Source organism: Bombina bombina, chromosome 4 (genome assembly GCF_027579735.1).
Source record: "Bombina bombina isolate aBomBom1 chromosome 4, aBomBom1.pri, whole genome shotgun sequence".
Taxonomy (NCBI): domain Eukaryota; kingdom Metazoa; phylum Chordata; class Amphibia; order Anura; family Bombinatoridae; genus Bombina; species Bombina bombina.
Window position 1 is genome coordinate 842,651,915 of NC_069502.1, and position 16,901 is coordinate 842,668,815.

Below are 16,901 nucleotides of genomic sequence, written 5' to 3' on the forward strand. Positions count from 1 at the left end.
GGCACACTTTATTACTGAATATGTGAAAAACAATGAAGGAATTGTTCAAATTTTACCAAATTTTCACCACAGTGTCTTAAAGCATTCAAAGTATTGCACCCAAATTTTCAGAGCTTTAACCCTTAAAATGAAGAAACCGGAGCCGGTTACAGATTTAACCCCTCTACAGTCCCAGCTACAGCCTTTGCTTCGACTTTACCAAACCCAGGGGGGAATACGATACCAAATGAAGCCTTCTAGGAACCTTTTCAACTACTTTCAGATCCACACACATGCAGCTGCATGTCTTGCTCTCAAAAGTAACTGCGCAGTAATGGCGCGAAAATGAGGCTCAGCCTACTACAGTGAAGGCCCTTCCTGACTGAAAAGGTGTCTAAACCAGTGCCTGACGTTAAAAAACGTTCCCCAAAGTTTATAAGTGTGAAATTCAACCTCAATCTGTATAAAATGCCCAAATAAAGCAATCGATCTTGCCCATAAAAGTGTCTACCAGTTTTATAGCCCATATTAAGCCCTTTATTCTGTTTGAGACTAAGAAAATGGCTTACCGTTCCCATGAGGGGAAATGACAGCCTTCCAGCATTACACAGTCTTGTTAGAAATATGGCTAGTCATACCTTAAGCAGAAAAGTCTGCTAACTGTTTCCTCCAACTGAAGTTATTTCATCTCAACAGTCCTATGTGGAAACAGCAAACGATTTTAGTTACTGCTGCTAAAATCATATTCCTCTCACAAACAGAACTCTTCATCTTTTTCTGTTTCAGAGTAAATAGTACATACCAGCACTATTTTAAAATAACAAACTCTTGATAGTAGAACAAAAAACTACAACTAAAACACCACATACTCTTAACCATCTCCGTGGAGATGTTGCCTGTGCAACGGCAAAGAGAATGACTGGGGTGGGCGGAGCCTAGGAGGGACTATATGGACAGCTTTTGCTGTACTCTTTGCCATTTCCTGTTGGGGAAGAGATATTCCCCACAAGTTATGGATGACGTCGTGGACCGGACACATCAATGTTGGAGAAAACAACAAATGAAAAACAAATGAAAAAAACTATTTTTGATTTTAAACTTTTTATTAAAACTGTTTACAAAAGTTGCAGAAAGCTGCTTGTAGTTTACAATGAAGGATTATTTAAAAACTCAATGGTCTCCTGAAGACTTTTTCTCTGCAGTTTGACTTCCTTCTTTAGGGCAGCTTCAAATGCTTGATGATTTTCCATCAAATCTCTGTAACCAAAAAACAGATGAAAGTAAAGCGTGTAGTAGGTCTGTGACATACCTTACAAAAAATATCCTATATAATAAAAGGCCAAGTATATTTGTCAGAGGCAGTAATGCGCAGTAGAGACTGCACGAAGACAAACATACCTGGCCTTTAGGATCAACATTAGACATTAACATTGGATTTGCCATTGCGGGGGGGGGGGCCTGCTCGTGGGCGTGGTCAGACAGAGCAGGCGTGACGAGGGGGCGTGACCGGCAGGAGTGCCGCGATGGGGCGTGATCAGGCGTAGCCGACCTGGGAGTGGGTGTGGTCGGCCGGGAGTGGGTGTGGCCTGAGAGCGCAAGAGAGGGGGGAGAGAAAGCAAAAGAGGGGGGGAAGAGATCAAAGGAGAGGGGGGAGAGAGAGCAAAGGAGAGGGGGGAGAGAGAGCAAAGGAGAGGGGGGTGAGAGAGCAAAGGAGAGGGGGGGAGAGAGAGCAAAGGAGAGGGGGGAGAGCAAAAGAGAGGGGGGAGAGCAAAAGAGAGGGGGGAGAGCAAAAGAGAGGGGGGAGAGCAAAAGAGAGGGGGGAGAGCAAAAGAGGGGGGAGAGAGCAAAAGAGGGGGGAGAGAGCAAAAGAGGGGGGAGAGAGCAAAAGAGGGGGGAGAGAGCAAAAGAGGGGGGAGAGAGCAAAAGAGGGGGAAGGAGCAAAAGAGAGGGGAGAAAGTGAAAAAGAGAGGAGAGAGAAAGCAAAACAGAGGGGAGAGAGAGAGAGAGAGAGAGGGGAGAAAGAGAGGGGGGAGAGAGAGAGAAGGGAGAGAGAGAGAAAGAGAGGGGGGAGAGAGAAAGAGAGGGGGAGAGAAAGAGCAAAAGCGGGGGGTTGAGAGAGCAAAAGAGAGGGGGAGAGAGAGCAAAATAGGTGGGAGAGAGAGCAAAATAGGTGGGAGAGAGAAAGCAAAAGAGGTGGGAGAGAGAGCAAAAGAGAGGGGGAGAGAGCAAAAGAGAGGTGTGACAAATCAAACCTTCTCAACGTCACAATAGAGGGGTTTGGGCATGAAGGGGTTAATGGCACACAGCTCTGGTTCCCTTAACCTTGCAACTCTACAAAAAGAACCTTAAAAGGGACACCACACTAATCCCCAAATCCTGTCCACACTGCTCTAACAATTTCTGCCACCACCAAAAACTTCTAAATTAAAGGAGCGTTTTGGGAACCCCAAAAAACTCATACAATTTAACAATTAGGTAACGTGCCTTTAACCTTGTCTCAACAGGAGTGTGAATTCGGATATTAGAGCCCAAAAGACAGAATGAGATTTTCTATGTGTTTAATAATAAAAATATTAATAGAGGTTACACAGTGCGAAATTATAAAGACATTTAAAATAACATACAATTGCAAAGTTACAATTCTTTAAAAAGAAAATGGGACATGAAAAGAATTACACACACAATATCCAACTTATTACCAAGTTCCTTTAGATATGTGGAGAACTGCCGTTCCTGATGTTAGTGGCTCTGGTCCCAGGACAATTCTACACACAAGTCTTTCTGTTACATACTTAAACTAAACTTTCTTTGTCTTGTCAAAGACACCGCCCTGGTTATAATTTACGAGTACAGCCAATACAAACAAGCTTTTTGCATTCCTACACACACTAACACTAACGTTAACACTTCACCTCAGACTTGTAACAGGCGAAGGAGGGGGGGTCTCAGCTTACAGCTTTTCTGAAAACAGATTTCACACAAAGAAAAAAATACTTCACCTTAATCCTTTCCAGGCTGAGACCACAATACCTCTGCCGGGTAGCCAATCCAGGTATCAACCACTCCACATGATTGTATCATGACAAGAGGAGGGAGAGAGCGCAAAAGAAAGGGGGAGAGTGAAAGAGAGCAAAAGAGAGGGGGGGAGAGAAAAAAAGAGCGAGAGAGCGCAAAAGATAGGGGGGGGAGAGAGCACATAAGAGAGGGGGAAGAGAGAGAGAGCAAGGGGTGGGACCGCTCTACTACAAAAAATGGCCCTTGTGCACGGGCTTTAGGACTAGTCCTATAATAAAAGGCCAGGTATGTTTGTCAGATGCAGTAGAGACTGCACGAGGACAAACATACCTGGCCTTGAGCAGTAGAGAAGGTGTATGGAAGCTGCCGTGGTGGGGGTGTGGCCGGACGTGCCGTGATGGGGGTGTGGCCGGCGGGAGCGGCTGTGGTGGGGGCATGGTCAAGTGGGAGCGAGAGTGCAAAACAGGGGAGAAAGCAAAAGAAAGGAGGGGAAGAGAGAGCAAAAGAGAGGGGGAGAGAGAGCAAAAGAGGGGGGAGAGAGAGCAAAAGAGAGGGGGGAGAGACAGCAAAAGAGAGGGGGGAGAGAGAGCAAAAGAGAGGGGGGAGAGAGAGCAAAAGAGAGGGGGGAGAGAGAGCAAAATTGAGGGGGGGAGAGAGCAAAATAGAGGGGGGGGAGAGAGCAAAATAGAGGGGGGGAGTCCAGTCATTCCCCAGTCATTCTGCCGAGGGAACAAGGAACATTAGGAGAAATATCAGGGTGAAAAAGGTGCCAGAAGAACAAGTTAAAATATAGGGCCGCCCACTGGAGAACACGGGCGGGGGCTGTGGACTCTCCCTGTACAGAAGGAAAGGAAATTATCGGGTAAGCATAATTTATGTTTTCCTTCTTAATACAAGGAGAGTCCACAGTTGCATTCCTTATTTGTGGGAAATTACACCCAAGCTCCAGAGGACACTGAATGCTAACAGGAGGGCAAAAAAAGGAGAGGTGTCTCCCATCTGAGGGCACCACGTCTGCAAAATCCTTTCTCACTTGAATAGTGTACCAGGAAAAACCACGCTCTTCACAGGAGAACCTCCACACCTTTAGATAGCTGACGAGGAACCCGCTTACGCGCTTGAAGAAGAAGACCATAACCTCTCAGAAACCCCCTCTTGGCTAAGACTAAGCGTCAATCACCATGCAGTCCGCCTCAGAATTATGATTTGATGAAGCAAAAGGGCCTTGTTCCAGCAGATCCCTGTGACAAGGAAACCCTCACAGAGGGGAAGATGACATCCCCACTAAACCGCAAACCACGATCTTTGTGGTCGTGACGGAGCAATCAGTATCACTGACGCCTGCTCCTGCTAGGTTTGAACCACCACTCGAGGAAAGAGTGATATTGCAGAAAAAGGAAAAAATTGTATTGAACCTCCAAGGCACCGCTAATGCATCCATTAGCTCTGCCTGAGGATCCCGAACCACGACCCATCTGTGGGTAACTTGGTATTGAGACGGGATGTCCTGAAATTTTCATCCGGCTTCCCCTTCCAGTTTCAAATATCCGAAAAACCCCTCGGATGAAGATCCTATCCCCAGATATGGGGAATGTCTGAAAAGAACATCCGTCCCGGATGACCACCCCCGGAGAGTGGATCACTAATAGCGAGCAGTAGTGGGCCTCCACCCACTACCAAACCCGAGATAATACCCTCATCGCTAGGGAGTCTCTCATTCCCCTCAGATGGAGGACAGACTAGAATCTATAAACTGGGACTAACCCAGTAGTCTAAACCCTCAGAGCAAAAAGATTGCCTGAAGATCCATAAAGTAATCGGGAGGGAAACATTCTGAGTCCACAGGCCCCATGCCCTCTTGACACGCCCTCACCATCCTGATGGGCTTGCGACCAAAGTCAAAATAGTCCTGGATGAATTAAAGACGTCCTTCAGGACAAGGAGATCTGGACAAAGACACTAGAGAGCAATTCTCTCAACCAGTAGTCCAGGTAAATCTGTTAAGACAGATTCGAAAACAGCGCAGCTCCACTGCCTCAGCATACACCGAGCCTTAGCTTAAATGAGACCTGACAAAAGGAATGAAGTCCAAGATGGACCACATGACAATCATTACCACCAAAACACAGAGCCAGCAATGGCCTGAAGGAGGTCTGGAGGGCACAACCTGATTAAGCTACTTCATAACTTTACAAGTATGATAGAAATGTCTTCATGTCTATGAAGACTAAGATAGCATCCAGGAACCCACCCTGGTGCCTTACACCAGAAAACTCTGGTCTAGATTTCTTCCAACCCTGAGGATCGAGAAAGACAGATGAAATCCCTAATGGTCTTTAATCCGATGAGACGATGGTGATTGAATCAGAATCGTCTAGACAAGGGAATCTACTGCTAGATCTGAATTCTGGCAACTGACAAAGAATCCCTAGATTCCTAAAAGGCTCTAGAAGCAGTAGCAAGACCAAAATGGGGGAGCAATGTACTGGAAGTGCTGGTCCAGAAACGTCAACCTTAGGAACCGGTAAGTTCCCTGAAAAGGAAAGAGAAGGTTTGATACCCTTCCTCAACAGTGGACCTGCACTGCACTTCCCCTACCAAGGGTAGAGTGGACCTTATAGTCTCCCTCTGGAATGAGGAGACATGAGGAACGAGGAGACATGATAAGCTTTAGAACCCAAATAGGACGGGAGTCTCCTCCCTCTATGGGACCATGAAAAGAACGGTTTGAATAATATCTCAAACCTCACTCTGTGATAAGCACTGGGACAATGACTCCAAAGGAGAACAAAAACCTGTACCAACCTGAAATGGCATCCCTCTCTCTGTCTGGAAGACAGGATCAATAGAAGGAAACTGCCCTGGGAGGCTGAGACTTGAAGCCTAGCTATGACCTCTAGGACCCACAGATCCTGTACGTTCCTGAATCAAATGACTGAAAGAGTGATAGACTGTCCCTAACGCAATCCAAGATAGGATCTGGGACTGGCCCCTCCGGCCAACCTAGGTTCAGAGGGCCTCTGCTTGGACTTATTCCAGGAATGAGTAGGCTTCCAAAAAACACTTGGCGTGTTCAGGCATATCAGAAGTCACTGATGCTGGGTATTATCCACACTAAAAGACTAATAAAAAGAAAATTGTCTCGGGTTTCGGTGGGCGGAGCAACGGACTAGCAGCAGGAACGAAGATCTCCGCATATCGAGCTCCATAGAACATCTAAATTCCGCTGCAAGCCCTTTTCCCCACACATCAACCTTGTTGGGCTTCCTTCTGGATATTAGCCCCAACTGGCAACAAAGTGTGAAGGGCCGAATATCGCCCTTGCCCCTAGGAGACAAAAGTACGCAACAGAGAGCAGGTCGCGGGCGCTATCTTGGATTAAGGCCCCTCGCCCGGCATCCACAACGGCTCGATTAGAGCTCTGTAAGACCGCATCCATGGCCGGCACATGAGCAAGGAGGGGTGAGTCGCTATAGACCACAGAGCTGGTCTATCTAGGACAATAAAAGCAAAAAAAAAAGTGAACAAAAAAGAAAGCAAAGGAATCAGGTGAAAAATAAAGGGGATACAGCAGTGGAAGCCAGTGAAATACCATGAAATACAGCTATTCCCTATATAATACTAGGGGCCCTACAATTGGTCTGGTACTATACAGTAGCGTTCGCCCCTATAAACCCCCTAGTACTCAGGGCACAACAACTCCTGAAAGAAAGCAGCAGATTATACATTATAACACTGTGATGGGACACCTACTGTACAGACAACTAGCTTATCTCGCTTTGGAGTTATCACCCTCACATTAATACACAGGCAGCACTCCTGCTAGAACATTCATATTTTAAGGAGCAGCCCTTGACGCCTGTCCCCCCACCCCTAACTGCTACAAGTCTGCATTCATATAACCATTTGCAGTGTCTGTCTTGCAGGGCTGGACATTTATTTTTATCTGGGATCTGTGTGAAAGGGGAGAGGGAAGAAAGCAAAGATAGACTGCACTTGTTGAACTTGCTTGGAAAAAGCTTTGTGAGTGTGGACCTGCAGTCCAACGCTGTCATCTAGGGGACACCTACAGCCACAACAAATGAAGTTTCTTATTATTGCAAGTAACCTAACACAAATTTTGTATGAGGCTAGATCAGTATTTCACACCCATCTCTAACTAGCTGGCGGGAAGGATGGCCTCCAGAAACAAACACTCAGACAAGAAGCAGCTTGCAGCAGAGGTACATGCTGAATCCCCGCCCTCCCCTAGATCTTCAAACACAATCACAGCAGACTCTTCTGCCCTGCTTCAGGAACTTAAATCTTTCTTCTTGCCGAAAATGGAATCCCTCCAAGCAGGGGTAGACACTCTCACTAGTGAGGTACGCCAATTCTCTACAAGAATCATCCAAGCAGAACAGCGCATATCAGATGTGGAGGACAGGCAAACATCAACTTCCACCTCAGTGGGACAGCTTTTGCGCCAAAACCAAGTGCTACAGGAAAAGGTAGATGACCTTGAGAATTGCAGACAGAGAAATAATCTCTGTGTGGTGAGCGTCCCTGAAACAGTAAAAAAACAAGGGCTTGCTAGAATTTACAGCCTTAACACTTCCCAAGTTGCTGAAAATTAACCTAGACCACCTGCCTTTGGATGTAGAGCGAGCTCACCGTATAGGCCCGGACAATGGCCTGGAAACATTAAACTCTCGACCACGCCAGGTAATCTTCAAGTGTCTCAATTAGCAGGAAAAACTCGCTCTGTTACGAGCGTACCGATTCCACACAGGAGGCCTAGTTTTTGAAGGAAAGAAACTGCTAATCTTTTAAAAATTTTCCGCAGAAGTGACCAAACTCTGCAAAGACTTTGCTCCACTGTGCTCCCGCCTGTATAAAGAGGGGAGACAGGCCTCTCTGTTGTATTCTGCCAAGTTGAGATTGCAGACACCTGCTGGAGCTAAGTTATTTCGCACTCCTAAGGAACTGCAGACCTACCTCGATAAGGAGGGTCAGTATGATGTGCGATGATCGTGGATGGTTAGTTTCCTCACTCTTTTTTTTTTGCCCCCACATGGAGGGACTAACGCCTCAGGTACACTTCTTCACTGGGGAAATCCCCAGGACAGCTTTTGGAAACAATAGACTACTCCGGTGGTCTCTGTATTGCTGGACACAATTGGCAACTGTGGTGGACGGATATATATTCTCCACCGATTTCCTATGCTGGGGAGATAGAGCTATAGGGGACACGAAGGTTGCTGCCCTTTTTACTGTTATTGCACTGTTTTCTGTTGCAGGTTACATTTTGCTGATGCATATTTGTGTAATGTTATTGTATCATATCTCTTCACATGTTCACTAAACCCTGGGGTTGGTTTGTTTCTGTCCCTTCCTATAACCAGATCCAGACTAGAAGGTGACCCACCCCTCTCCGCCAGAGATAACGGGCAAATAATTATTACTTTGGGTTACTTAGAGTGTATAGACAGCACATACAGATGCCTTTATGCAAGGGATCAATGTTTTGTTCCCTATATTCAATGTTGAAGCTTTTTATGGTTATGACCCTATTTTCTGTCATAGGTTGCACCTTTAAGTTATAACCCTGTTTAAGTATACCTGTACTATATTTCTTAACACAAATACACTTGACAACTACCATCTTAGGTTCCACGGCTGGTTTGGCTATGTTTTCCATCACACATAGATCTGGACCATGTAGTGATACTCCTGACCGATTAGAGCCATTTAACTTGTTAGTAACTGTCTTTAACCCCTTAACGACGCATGTCGTACAGGGTACGTCGCACACAACCTGGTCTTAAAAGACCAGCGACGTACCCTGTACAACATTAGGGGTTTAAAGCTGCTGGAAGCGATCCTGCTCGCTTCCAGCCGCTTTCCGGTTATTGCAGTGATGCCTTGACATCGAGGCATCCTGCAGTAACACCCCTTGGCCATCCGATGCAGAGAGAGCCACTCTGTGGCCCTCTCTGCACCGGACATCGGTGGCCGGTATCGTTGGTGGGTGGGAGCTGCAGTGGGAGGCGGGTGGGCGGCCATCAATGTTGGCTATGACGTGGAGGGGGGCGGGATCGGGGGCGTGCACGGAGGCAGGGTGGGTAAAAAATAATTTTAAACATAGTTACATCTAAGGGATCTGGGTGGGGGTGGGGGGGTTGCTCTTTGGCTGGGGGGAAGCTACACAACAGAAAAAAATAATAAAATATAAAAAAGCAGGGTTTTTTGTAAACTGGGTACTGGCAGACAGCTGCCAGTACCCAAGATGGCTACCAATAAGGTAGAGGGGGAGGGATAGAGAGCTGTTTGGGGGGGGGGGAATCAGGGAGGTTGGGGGCGATCCTACACAGAAGCATATGTAAATATGCTAAAAAATATATATTTTTTAAAAAAAATACCTTTTATTTTAGCACTGGCAGACTTTCTGCCAGTACTTAAGATGGCGGGGACAATTGTGGGGTGGGGGAGGGAAGAGAGCTGTTTGGGAGGGATCAGGGGGTGTGATGTGTCAGGTGGGAGGCTGATCTCTACATTAAAGCTAAAATTAACCCTGCAAGCTCCCTACAAGCTACCTAATTAACCCCTTCACTGCTAGACATAATTCATGTGTGATGCGCAGCGGTATTTAGCGGCCTTCTAATTACCAAAAAGCAACGCCAAAGCCATATATGTCTGCTATTTCTGAACAAAGGGGATCCCAGAGAAGCATTTACAACCATTTGTGCCATAATTGCACAAGCTGTTTGTAAATAATTTCAGTGAGAAACCTAAATTTTGTGAAAACAATTGTGAAAAAGTGAACTTTTTTTTTTTTATTTGATCGCATTTGGCGGGAAAATGGTGGCATGAAATATACCAAAATGGGCCTAGATCAATACTTTGGGTTGTCTACTACACTACACTAAAGCTAAAACTAACCCAACAAGCTCCCTAATTAACCCCATCACTGCTGGGCATAATACACGTGTGGTGCGCAGCTGCACTTAGCGGCCTTCTAATTACCAAGAAACAACGCCAAAAGCATATATGTCTGCAATTTCTGAACAAAGGGGATCCCAGAGAAGCTTTTACAACCATTTGTGCCATAATTGCACAAGCTGTTTGTAAATAATTTCAGTGAGAAACCTAAAATTGTGAAAAATGTAACGTTTTTTTTTCATTTGATCGCATTTGGCGGTGAAATGGTGGCATGAAATATACCAAGATGGGCCTAGATCAATTCTTGGGGTTGTCTACTACACTACACTAAAGCTAAAATTAATCCTAGAAGCTCCCTACATGCTCCCTAATTAACCCCTTCACTGCTGGGCATAATTCACGTGTGGTGCGCAGTGGCATTTAGCGGCCTTCTAATTACCAAAGAGCAACGCCAAAGCCATATATGTCTGATATTTCTGAACAAAGGGGATCCCAGAGAAGCGTTTACAACCATTTACGCCATAATTGCACAAGTTGTTTGCAAATAATTTCAGTGAGAATCCTAAAGTTTGTGAAACAATTTGTGAAAAAGTGAACAATTTTTTTTTATTTAATCTCATTTGGCGGTGAAATGGTGGCATGAAATATACCAAAATGGGCCTAAATCAATACTTTGGGATGTCTTCTAAATAAAAATATATACATGTCAAGGGATATTCAGGGATTCCTGAAAGATATCAGTGTCCCAATATAACTAGCGCTAATTTTGAAAAAAAGTGGTTTGGCAATAGAAAAGTGCTACTTGTACTTATTGCCCTATAACTTGCAAAAAAAGCAAAGAACATGTAAACATTGGGTATTTCTAAACTCAGGACAAAATTCAGAAAATATTTAGCATGGGTGTTTTTTGGTGGTTGTAGATGTTTAACAGATTTTGGGGGTCAAAGTTAGAAAAAGTGTGTTTTTTTCCAATTTTTTATCATATTTTATAAAAAAAGAATTATAGAAATGATAAGATATGATGAAAATAATGGTATCTTTAAAAAGTCCATTTAATGGCGAGAAAAACGGTATATAATATGTGTGGGTACAGTAAATGAGTAAGAGGAAAATTACAGCTAAACCCAAACACAGCAGAAATGTAAAAATAGCCCTGGTCCTTAAAGTGATGGTAAACTTGGATGATGTTGAATAGAATATTAAGATCCCTCAATATAGCATTAAGAAAACCGCATATAAAATTAAATAATTTCATACTTACTTTCATTATATTTATATGGTTTTCTAAATGTGTATTATCGTGTCTAAGCTCCGCCCATCTAACTTCTATAGCAAAATCAAAGTGACGTGTATTGCGGTCCCACCCGCTAAATACGTTGTAGCCTCTGCTCGATCCCGACACGGCTCCTAAAGCGCAGTTTGTTACATGACATATAGCAAGTAAACATTTAGTCATGACATCCAATGTTTACTTGCTATACGTAAAAAAAAAGAGATAACAGCGAGTCTGAGAGCTATCGTTATGCCATACAAAGACATATGAGAGCTATCGTCATGCCATACAAAGACATATTTTGAAAATATTACGTGTGGAAAGTGTGAATGAGCGCATGCGTTACCAACACATGAACGCGCAAATTCGCCAGCCGATTTAAAGGCTCCTGATTGGATTGGCAAACTGCATAATTAATGCTATATTGCGCATGCGTAAAGCTGGTTGCATTGAAGTAAGGCTGGCGGGCGACAGGCTTACTGATTTGTCTAAAAATATAAACAAGCAATATGACGTCACAGTGGGCTGGAATTGAAATGGATCAGAAGGACTTATAATAAAAAGAATTGTAAGTTATTTTAATATATTGTATTATATTAAATTAAGTGTATATAATTAATGTGATCCAACAAGACTATTCCTGTAAACGAATAATATGGAGTTTACCATCCCTTTAAGGGAAAGAAATTGAAAAATGGCCTTGTCCTTAAGGGGTTAATGTACTAAGGTCAATACTTCATTTTATCACTACTACTGAGCTGTTCCCTACTCTTGGCTATCCTTAAATGCCATCTTTCTGTGTACATACCCTTATACCATACCTCTTAGCACAACTGCACTTACTGACGGCTCCCATGGGATGCAGGGTTGAAATGCCTTTGTATCTTCCCAAAAATGGCTCTGGACTGGACGGCGACCACCTCCCCAGATTAGTGACAGCAAACGTGAGAACAGCTACTTTAGGGCCTGAAGCCCTAGCTTTGGGGCTAGAAATCTGCAAAAGTCACAGATAAAAGAATTATAAGCTGCAAGGCCTTAATTCTTTCTCGAAAATATCGAGGGAACCCTCACCTCAAATCGAGCCAGAGATGCTTCCATAGGAACTCTTTAAGCCGTCAGTACATAAATATCCCTCATGAGGAAAACATCTTCATAAAAAGTTTCTTCTTATAACCAAGAGCTCTAAGAATACACTATCCTTAAACGGAATAGTAAAATGATAGGCAAGCGCACAAAAAGTGTTAGCCAAGTAGGGATGGGCAACAACGCAACCCCCCTAAAGAGCCCGGAACTGGGATCTAAAAAGGAAATAGACGAAAGGGAAGAGGATCTCCATCCTTCCCCACCCGTCAATCAAATTTGCCATCTAATTTAGGGCTCTGAGATTCGACTGGCAAATTAGTACTGGGAATTTCTAATATCGCCAAAACTTCTCTTAGAAGTAAGCGCAGATGTGCTACTCTATATCTAAAAGCAAAATCCTCCTCTGCTGGAGGAATAGAATCAGCAGGCTCCGACCCAGAAGGTCTGTACTCTGAAGCCTTAGAGAGAACCGCATCCTCAGATGACTCGTCGGATACAACCGTCAATTTATATGATGCTCCCTGGGCAGGAGTGCATGGTTTAACCCTTTGTTTGCGCATAGCCGTATGAGGCAAAACGGCTATGGCCGCAGACATTGCCATACGGGACTGCGCAGTAACGTCTGGTGGAAAAAGGCCCCTTCCAGGTGGAGGATTAGTGGTGGAAGGGGAAGCTGCATGTGTAGGATCAGATGAATGTAGGGGGACACACCTCATGGGACGAAGAGTCCTCAGAGGTGGAAAGCTCAGTGGCATCTAAGATCTCAACATTGGTTGATGAAAACACACTGTTGCGGCATATGGAACATAATTGAGAGGGCTGGACTACCCGGGCCTCCTCACAATATACATAGGTATCGAATTCAGTCTTAGAGGGATCACCCTCTAAAAAATCAGAATCCTCCATAACTAGGTAACCTTATATAAATCAAAGAAAAACAACCGGCGCCTATACCCCCCAATGACTGGGGCACTCACCACCTCCTATGACCCAGACAGTGTAGAGAAAACTCGCTCCTCTCCGTAGTCGCTTGGTCAGGAATAGGAAATGGAAACTGCGACCACTCCAGGTCACACGGTGCGCAATGCAGGACCGCCCCTGCTAAAGGAAAAGCGTGCCAAGCTTAATAAAACTGCGCAGATCTCAAAGTAAAGGAGCAACCTGTACATTTCATATCAGCCTATGAGCCCAAAACATCTCACACATATAAGCAGCATAAATCACATAAACAAATATGATTAACACCCCACTGTTCAACAATCCCTCTCAGGAGATATTAACCCTTGAATCCATAAAGATAAAGCAGTCCCACTGTGACCCGGTCTTCTAGCGTTAACATATGTGTAAAAAAATGAAACGATCATACCGGAATCTATTCCGTGGAACAGAAGCATCACTTCTGACATGGACTTGAGAGAAGAAAAGCAGGCAGCGAAACGTGTCAACCCTGATTGCTTAGGAGCTGTTAATATGAGTCTGCATGGTTTCGCAGAAAGACTCTCCCTGCATCTCCAGACTCTAACTTTCATCAATGCTCTCACTGAGAGGCTGACAAGACTACTTAAAACTCCAGTCCCATATCAAAGGGTAGATACCCTTCCAAAGGAACTAATTCCAAATCTTCTGACACTTCTCTGTCAACCTCCTGTGACGAAAGGCAAAGAATGACTGGGGGGTGAGGGAAGTGGGGGAGGTATTTAAGCCTTTGGTTGGGGTGTCTTTGCCTCCTCCTGGTTGCCAGGTTCTGTATTTCCCACAAGTAAGGAATGCAGCTGTGGTCTCTCCCTGTATGAAGAAGGAAATTGTATTTCATCTGTTGGATCACTCAAGAACTGTGCTTCGGGAACTTCATGAAAGTAAAGCTCACTGCCACTGGACTTTGGAGCAGTGACAACATGTTCTCTGGATTGATGTATGCTTCACTATCTGGCTATCTGGCAATCTAAAGGAAGAATCCTAGGTGTGGCAATGCCAGGAGGATACTTCCTATTGGAATGCATAGGGCCTACTGTACAGTTTGGTGGAGGAAGGATAATTTCCAGGGCTTTTATATCCCCTTACATAAACCGACTCATGAATCGAATAAGTATATATATATATATATATATATATATATATATAGATATATATATATACATACACACAGTGCTTGTTTTTGTAAAAGAAATGGTGCCAGTACTCATTGATTATAGATTGATAAATTCTGCTCAGTAACTTTGAGAAAAGCAAAGGGACAACATTATTAACCATGTTTTTATGTATTTTGCAGCCTCCTCTTGTGAAAACTAGAGTATTTACATGATGATTACAAATATTACCTGTTATGAGTTGGCAGAGGTGGTGGTCCTCCATACCTGTGAGTACCCCCACAAAAAAGTCATATACAGGGAGTGCAGAATTATTAGGCAAATGAGTATTTTGACCACATCATCCTCTTTATGCATGTCGTCTTACTCCAAGCTGTATAGGCTTGAAAGCCTACTACCAATTAAGCATATTAGGTGATGTGCATCTCTGTAATGAGAAGGGGTGTGGTCTAATGACATCAACACCCTATATCAGGTGTGCATAATTATTAGGCAACTTCCTTTCCTTTGGCAAAATGGGTCAAAAGAAGAACTTGACAGGCTCAGAAAAGTCAAAAATAGTGAGATATCTTGCAGAGGGATGCAGCACTCTTAAAATTGCAAAGCTTCTGAAGCGTGATCATCGAACAATCAAGCGTTTCATTCAAAATAGTCAACAGGGTCGCAAGAAGCGTGTGGAAAAACCAAGGCGCAAAATAACTGCCCATGAACTGAGAAAAGTCAAGCGTGCAGCTGCCAAGATGCCACTTGCCACCAGTTTGGCCATATTTCAGAGCTGCAACATCACTGGAGTGCCCAAAAGCACAAGGTGTGCAATACTCAGAGACATGGCCAAGGTAAGAAAGGCTGAAAGACGACCACCACTGAACAAGACACACAAGCTGAAACGTCAAGACTGGGCCAAGAAATATCTCAAGACTGATTTTTCTAAGGTTTTATGGACTGATGAAATGAGAGTGAGTCTTAATGGGCCAGATGGATGGGCCCGTGGCTGGATTGGTAAAGGGCAGAGAGCTCCAGTCCGACTCAGACGCCAGCAAGGTGGAGGTGGAGTACTGGTTTGGGCTGGTATCATCAAAGATGAGCTTGTGGGGCCTTTTCGGGTTGAGGATGGAGTCAAGCTCAACTCCCAGTCCTACTGCCAGTTTCTGGAAGACACCTTCTTCAAGCAGTGGTACAGGAAGAAGTCTGCATCCTTCAAAAAAAAACATGATTTTCATGCAGGACAATTCTCTATCACACGCGTCCAAGTACTCCACAGCGTGGCTGGCAAGAAAGGGTATAAAAGAAGAAAATCTAATGACATGGCCTCCTTGTTCACCTGATCTGAACCCCATTGAGAACCTGTGGTCCATCATCAAATGTGAGATTTACAAGGAGGGAAAACAGTACACCTCTCTGAACAGTGTCTGGGAGGCTGTGGTTGCTGCTGCACGCAATGTTGATGGTGAACAGATCAAAACACTGACAGAATCCATGGATGGCAGGCTTTTGAGTGTCCTTGCAAAGAAAGGTGGCTATATTGGTCACTGATTTGTTTTTGTTTTGTTTTTGAATGTCAGAAATGTATATTTGTGAATGTTGAGATGTTATATTGGTTTCACTGGTAAAAATAAATAATTGAAATGGGTATATATTTGTTTTTTGTTAAGTTGCCTAATAATTATGCACAGTAATAGTCACCTGCACACACAAATATCCCCCTAAAATAGCTATAACTAAAAACAAACTAAAAACTACTTCCAAAACTATTCAGCTTTGATATTAATGAGTTTTTTGGGTTCATTGAGAACATGGTTGTTGTTCAATAATAAAATTAATCCTCAAAAATACAACTTGCCTAATAATTCTGCACTCCCTGTATATATATATATATATATATATATATATATATATATAAATATATATATATATATATATGTATATATATATAAATAAATATATATATATATATATATATATATATATATATATAAATGAGTCTCTAATGTGTCTTTTAAGTATACTTAATGAAAATCTCTCAATATTGCAGACAAACAATCTTCCTGAACAAGCGAGGACAGACACAAGAAGCACTGTCTGCTTCTTAAATTTGTTTAATAAATCTAAAAATTTATAAATGTTCCCCTTTTATGTTTACTAAAGATTGTGATTACTTTGCATTTTTTAAATTTGACCATCTAGATAGGAAGGAAACCCCGTAAGTGAGGGTGTTCTGAGGCAGCTGTTTATCTACCAACAAACATAACCCTACATGCTCCAGATATGGTATAAATAAAGATGGAACTTACTTAGATTTGGCTTTTTCTTGGGCAATAGTTCTTTTTAAGTTCTCGTTTTTTCTTTGCATGTTAAGTAATTTTAACTCCAAGACAGCAATTTTTTCTTTCTTCATAGGAAGGAAAAAAACAGAATTTATGCTTACCTGATAAATTACTTTCTCCAACGGTGTGTCCGGTCCACGGCGTCATCCTTACTTGTGGGATATTCTCTTCCCCAACAGGAAATGGCAAAGAGCCCAGCAAAGCTGGTCACATGATCCC

The 16,901-nt window shown here is 43.5% G+C and overlaps 1 protein-coding gene across 1 annotated transcript in view; it reads right to left on the minus strand.

The window, feature by feature from the left end:
* Nucleotides 1-1,063: 1,063 nt before the first annotated feature.
* CCDC91 (coiled-coil domain containing 91) overlaps nt 1,064-16,901 on the minus strand; it is a 141,996-nt gene continuing 126,158 nt past the window's right edge. The window contains exons 11-12 of the mRNA XM_053711502.1: nt 16,650-16,747; nt 1,064-1,236 (exon numbers count right to left, since the gene is read on the minus strand). Of these exons, the coding sequence (XP_053567477.1) occupies nt 1,125-1,236; nt 16,650-16,747 (210 nt within the window). The 3' untranslated portion in view covers nt 1,064-1,124. The remainder of the gene's footprint in view (nt 1,237-16,649; nt 16,748-16,901) is intronic.